General features: G+C 38.9%; 1 protein-coding gene across 1 annotated transcript; it reads left to right on the top strand.

Annotated features, from left to right (window-relative positions):
* Positions 1–2,671: 2,671 nt before the first annotated feature.
* On the top strand, positions 2,672–6,454 carry LOC143427899 (protein brown). Its single transcript, XM_076902405.1, has 11 exons — positions 2,672–2,829; positions 2,950–2,998; positions 3,254–3,434; positions 3,637–3,829; positions 3,994–4,183; positions 4,242–4,457; positions 4,551–4,653; positions 5,050–5,271; positions 5,341–5,579; positions 5,823–5,923; positions 6,177–6,454. The coding sequence occupies exons 1-11, from the start codon at positions 2,676–2,678 to the stop codon at positions 6,356–6,358; spliced, it is 1,830 nt and encodes a 609-aa protein (XP_076758520.1). The 5' UTR covers positions 2,672–2,675; the 3' UTR covers positions 6,359–6,454.
* Positions 6,455–6,622: the final 168 nt, after the last annotated feature.

Raw genomic sequence — 6,622 nt, forward strand, 5'->3', positions numbered from 1 at the left:
ACTAGAATTTTTTATACGAATCGTGCGTTCACTGCGTTCTCACTCGAAACACCTTACGGTGGCCACGTGTTTTCGTCTTAACTTTTTCTTCTACTTTTTTTTTTTTTTCTTCCGAGATGGATAATACTTTGTTCATACGTATTATAATATATATATATACAGATTGTATTTATATGTGTAAGGAGCATGTTATATATACGTACACAAAATTTATAGTAAACTCATTGAGATTCAATATAACGTTCTGTTAAGCATTTTATTTTATGAGTCCGTTTCCTTGATTTTAATTACTTCTTTTTATTATTCTAACGTTTGTGCTTATTTCATCTCGATCTTAATTAGTCCCAACGTTGACTAATAATATCTTTTTGCATCTTCATATGAATTCCTTCAAAGAATTAGTACCAGGATACATGTTTATAAAATTTATATCTTTTTTTGAAAATAACAATTCTTCTGTTTAATTTAAAAACAAGCCCAAGAGTCGATTTTTAAGAGGTTACGTGAACCTTTCGATTCACCAAACGATGAACAATCACGTACTGACGAAAATTGATCGAGAAACATCGCAGACAAGACAATCCACTTGTCTTCAGGGTTGATCCTTGTAAATTTGCAACGACAATCCTTCGCAGCGAGCCTCGTATCATCGATGACTCCATCACGATCGCTCGTGATCGCAACGCGTGTAATCGTTGCGTAAGTGGCACCCTCGCGAGTAACGCACCCTTTCCTACCTGTTCATCGCCTCGACACGGTGTCTCTCAACATGGTATTACTCTAAATACAACTGACGCAATTCGAAAAAAGTATCGCCATTTGACTCAGTCCCACGCATACTGCTCCACTTCTTTATTTTTCTATTCGTTGGCTTACAAAAATGTATGCGAGTGCACTGTATATATATATATACTGTACGATCAATTACTGTCGATACGTGTAGATTTACGTAAGCGTAGGAAGAATGTACTTTTTATACAAAATAATATATACGAATGCTAGACGCGCCTTTTATTTTCATACCTGACACCCGTAGAATAATGATTTCGATGACGTCGCGGATTTTCTAACGAGATGATCGTGCCCGTTAATTATGGTATTAGAGAGTTGCTGCGGATATCTCACGTGCGTGTACGTGACAGACGTGTCCTTAAATGTATGGAAAATAGCGAGATGCACGCGCGGCACTGTGATCTCTGCTGTTCGTTAATTTGATTAAACAATTATACGTACTTGCGTCCACTTTTGATTTCACAACAGGGGGCAATTAAAGTCCGCAGCGGAAGGCAAACGACGATCATCCGTCAATCGATTTATGCAACGAACGAAGGGAATTATATAACGCAGAAAATGAGTATTGTAATTAACGATAAGGATGCGGTGTACCATGTTGCTAGTTTGAATAAATTATTTCTCATTACTGGGAAGGTCGTTTCGATTAAAATAAAATTAACAAACATTAACGAAATTAAAAATAGAAATTGGAGATATTTGATTCGTTTAAATGTTAATGCTACTTTTCTCGTTCGCAACGCGATGTTGCGTGAGAACCTCTGACGAATAGGGACGATGCGTGCTCTTGATTACACGTATGATACTAAAGCTGATTATTTCGTTTAATAGAATCACAGGAAAGGTTGGAACCTTTTTCATTTCATCCGTGACTACCCGTGCATTCTTCCTTTTTCATTGGCATATGTACAGGGTGATTCGCTACTCTTGCGACAAATTTTTTCAGCTAATATTACACCTCAGAATTTTATAAAAATGGCAAAGAAAATTAGAATTTTGGTTCTTTTCAAAGAAACAAGAGTTTCACTCATATTATTGATTGCATCTTCGAAACCGTTACTCCTACAAGAAAATGACGAAGAATATTGAAAAGAGCAGTAAATTTTCCATTATAGTAGTCCCTATTTTACCCTGAAACTCGAAAACAGGTGGAGTACTAAAAGTTTAGACTTATCTCAGGAGGCAAAATATGTAAATTACGAAAACTTTGATCTCCTATGTAGGTAGTTAATTTCAAACGTAGAGTGCAGCAAATTTCACTAAAATTTCCTTATTCACTAAGCTTTCTGATAACATAATCAGTTTTTTATTCCACCTTACGAGAGCAAAGAAATTTTGTATGAAACGGTGAAAACTACAGATGAACTGTGTATGCGTTCATAAAACTCAAAAGGTTAATTCAATTTTTAACCCTAAAGCCAGCTTACTAGGGGGTTAACTTTATTCTTTTTGTATTGGAGTCCTGCAGAGGGCAGGAGCGAAGGAGGCCATACCTGTTCCTCAAGAGACCCAATACTCCAGAGATTAGGGATTTTCTCAACCCTGTAGAGCTCCAATACAAAAAAATTTAATATTCAAGCACTTCAATTGAAAACACATACACAGACGAATGTAGATTTCAACGACTGACAGTATATCACAAAGATCCACGTCGTCTTGCAACCGAGATACACATAGTGAACGATTTAATCCCCTAAGTCCCTTAATTGTTGAGTCCACATAAAGATATCACCGTTCTGGATTTAATTTAGCACGCAACGGGGAGCACAGGTATTCTGCACTGCGAATCGTGTCAGATAACAGTTGCAAACAGCGAGAGAACGAGAGCTGGTGTAAAATTGCACGGTGTATTTTGATATCAATTTTGACGAAGAAAAGGAATCATGACAATTTTCGAGGATACAGAGGACACCAAAATGACGATCGTCTGGAACGATTTGACGGTTACTGTGCCTCAGAAACGAACGTTTCTGCGAACCGTTTGGAGGAAAATCAGGAGACGACGATTCGAACGATGCTCGACGATATTAAATGGAGGTGAAATTTGTTTATTAAAATTTTTGCTGTTGTTTCAACGGTGGAAATTCCTTTGCCTGAATTTATTAGCGGATGTCTGTTTGTCGAGTGTAAATTAACGTGGATCTGCGTGGGTTGCAGTGTCTGGTTGCGCTGCAACAGGCAATCTGATTGCAATTATGGGACCGAGGTAAATAAAATAACAAATTACGAAATACTTCTTTCGTTTCGATATTCGAATATTTTCAATCGAACTTTCAAAAATATTCTACGCGTTATTCCTCGTGGAAATTGGAAACACGAGAATTTGGGTGAATTACAAGAATCGAGTCGAAAATGTTAAGCATTTAATTTCTCTGCGAAACGTGATTTTTAATCGAGAAGTGATTTTGACCGAACAAAATTCCAAAGTCAAAAATGATCGGGATTGAAACTGTTTTTCCAGTGGCGCTGGAAAAACGACGCTTTTGGCCACTCTGGGTGGAAAAATTGCGCCAACGACAGGATCAGTGATAATAAATGGACGAACCGTGTCACGAGAAACGATATCGAAAATATCCAGCTATCTACCTCAATTCGACGCCTTGCCAGCTTCGCTTACCGTTCAAGAACACTTGCTATTCTCGGTACTTCGTTATTTTAGCCAATTCAATAATTACCATTAATTAACTCTGAAACTACCTTCTCTTCATCCCTCGAATATTACTAAAAAATGATGAAATTTCACAATTTTAACAAAAACTCCTAGGAAACCAGTCGTTACAGAAGCTCGATCGACTTTCGAACTTCGACGAGTGAACTCGATTTTAATATACTTATTTCATTTAGTACGCGTTGAAGATGGACGTTAATAGAGCGGAGCGGAAATATTTGTCGATGAAATTATTGATGGAACTGGGTCTGATCGATTCTAAAGATGTATTTATATCAAAGCTGTCCGGTGGACAAAGGAAACGCCTTTCATTAGCCAGTGAACTGATTACCAAACCGCGAATTATTTTCTTGGACGAACCTACTACTGGTAAAAAGAAATTTCAAGAATTTTTTGATCTCTTCACTCTTCTTCAACTCTCGAAACAACGCAAATTCTCTAATTAATATTATTATTTCTATCTATACTATCTATATTATATTATTATATCTATAATATTAAAAAAAAAGGCATTTCTATTCGTTTAATCTCAGGTTTGGACACATTCTCCGCGATACAAGTGGTTCAAACCTTGAAAGTCATAAGTCTGGAGTCCATCATCTTTTGCACCATTCATCAGCCAGGAATGGACGTCTACAATTATTTCACTCGCGTGCTGCTATTGTCCAACGGCAGAATCGGTTACTTTGGAGGGCTGGAAGATGCGACGAAATTTTTTTCCGGGTAAACTAGCCTCCAAAAATCGTCTCTGATTCACGTGGGAATAAAAAACTGAATACAGTCTAGGTTACGAGTGCCCAGTTGGTTTCGACGAGAGCGAGCACTACATAAAACTCTTATCCCCGAGGAACCCAGAAGCGTCCATCGGAGATCCCAATAACGAGGACACTGGACCCGTGGAACTTATCGATAAGATATGTCGAGCATTCTCACAATCACCTCTCTCGAGGATTCCCGAGATCACGAGCGGAGGAAGACTCGATATCGAGCCGCGTAGGTAATGGGGATGATAGCTTGAGAAATCTTATCGACGAGAACACCTTTCGAGTGTCGTTAATAATTCCACCTTGAATCGCAATAATTTTTTTAGGAAAGCTGGCTGCACCGTGCAATTCTGCTGGCTAACGTGGAGGATTTGGACGCAGAACTGGAGGACCATTTTCGAGGATTCGACTTCGTGGCTTTCCTACTTCGTAAGTTAAAGATGAAACTCTCGCGAAAAATGACAAACTCTTTTATTTCTAATCACGAGGATCTTCGTTTCTCCAATTTGGAAAATATTTCGTGAAACATCCTGGAACTCTAAACCGCAGTCAAATTCGCGTCCATTCATAAGAATCAGAAACAGTTTCCTTTTTCTAAAAAAAAAACAGTTCGAAAAGTGACGCTGTAATCAAAAGTCACTGGCTGCGATTTATTTCTCTTTTTTTACCCCGTTGCACCGGAAAAATTACAGAATGCAATTCGTTCTATTTCGCGAGCGTTTCGTCGGTGGACGAAGCAAAGAAAAACGTTCCAAGGGTGAGAGACGAGGATGAGAGGGAGAGAGAGAGGTGGAAAAAAAGCGTTGTAATTTAAATTAATCGCAGCTTTCCATAGCGGCGGTGAGCACTTTTTACACGGGAATTAATCCGGGCACGCAGGAGGGCGTGCAGAACGCGAGAGGGGCGTTGTACATGATGAGCTCTGAAATTTCGTTCACGGTCGCCTACTCTGTGATTTACGAATTCCCTGGCCAGTTGCTGATTTATCTGCGCGAGGACGCCGTTTACGGCACCGGGCCCTATTTCGCCGCCACCTTTTTTGGGATGGTAACAGCACAATTTTTCCAAATTCTCCACTGTTCAACCCTTAACTCAAGAAAAATTTGCAATTGTCAGATACCAAAAGCAACGCTGAAGGCTGTCATCTTCACGACGATCATATATTCCATTCTGATCGCTAAAATCGATTTGGATTTTCTATTTTACTGTCTGACCACGTCCACAGCAGCAGTTTGCGGTACAGCGTATGGTTTGATGTTCTCCAGTTTGCTGGACGATATCGATGTCCTTACATCGATCATGGTGCCTATAGACATGCTGTTCTTACTTACTGCTGGCATCTTTTACAACCTCAGGTGACGCATGTGACTCTATTTAATTATAATTAATTAATCGAACTTAGACGTAGCGAGCAACGTTCTATTTTTATAAGTCTAACGGATGATACTCGAACTTATTGAAACGGACAGAAATCTAAACGTGTCACCTGTAAAAATAATCCCACGTGAATATAAATATGCTCATTGGAACAGAAACTATCAATAACTCTGGAAGAGGATCGACAGGCAGCAAAGGTAACTTATCGTTGATGTTTTCAGGTCGCTGCCTACGTGCCTGACGTGTTTTAAATATTTCTCGATATTCTTCTACCTGAACGAAGCGCTCTCCATTATTTATTGGTCGCGAATAGACGATATCGGTGAGCAGATTTCGTCTCTTAATAAATTAATGCTTCCTCTCGACGCTACGTCCCGAGTAACATTCCTAAAAATACAAATCGTTAGAGTGAGAATACATATTTGGGACAATAAATTCTCGTTCTGAGACTCTGTTTCACGCGCATTTATACGTAGCCACGATTGGATAAAAGTGAATCGAGGACCAAATCTGGTAGACAAAATTCTCGTTCTGTTTTTAGTAATATCGAGTTGAATCGAAGGGAATATTTTCAGATTGTCAACCATCGAGCGATCTGCCCTGTTTTCGAAATGGAGAGCAGGTTCTCACGGAGTATGGGTTCGAGGAAGCGAATTTTCTCTGGGATATGAGTGGCCTCGTATTCCTAACGATTACGATGAGCCTCGTTGGATATTTTGCTCTACGACGAAGGAGGAAAGTCAGAGCGCTGTTGTGAATAATCGCACCACTCGTTTTGTGTGAGACAGTTTATGATCAATGTATAATACGCATTGATTTATTACGTTCACGTGCAAAATTGGCCATAACTTTGTATAATCGGTGGCAAACTTATAAACTTAATTAATTAATTACCCTTACGTTATGAACACTTTCGTCTGGCGAAGGTAGAAATTTAAAAATTCTATAGTTAGTAAAATTGAAAACGAACCCGTCGACCAATTATCTATATTTAGTGCAGGATAGAATATTATTTGAAATT

This window comes from Xylocopa sonorina, chromosome 10 (assembly GCF_050948175.1).
Source record: "Xylocopa sonorina isolate GNS202 chromosome 10, iyXylSono1_principal, whole genome shotgun sequence".
Classification (NCBI taxonomy): Eukaryota; Metazoa; Arthropoda; class Insecta; order Hymenoptera; family Apidae; genus Xylocopa; species Xylocopa sonorina.

Coding starts and splice junctions, on each gene's coding strand:
- LOC143427899 (XM_076902405.1), top strand. CDS start 2,676: ATGACAATTTTCGAGGATACAGAGGACACCAAAATGACGATCGTCTGG. Junction 3,830..3,993: donor CTTGGACGAACCTACTACTG/GTAAAAAGAAAT, acceptor GTTTAATCTCAG/GTTTGGACACATTCTCCGCG. Junction 5,580..5,822: donor GGCATCTTTTACAACCTCAG/GTGACGCATGTG, acceptor TGATGTTTTCAG/GTCGCTGCCTACGTGCCTGA.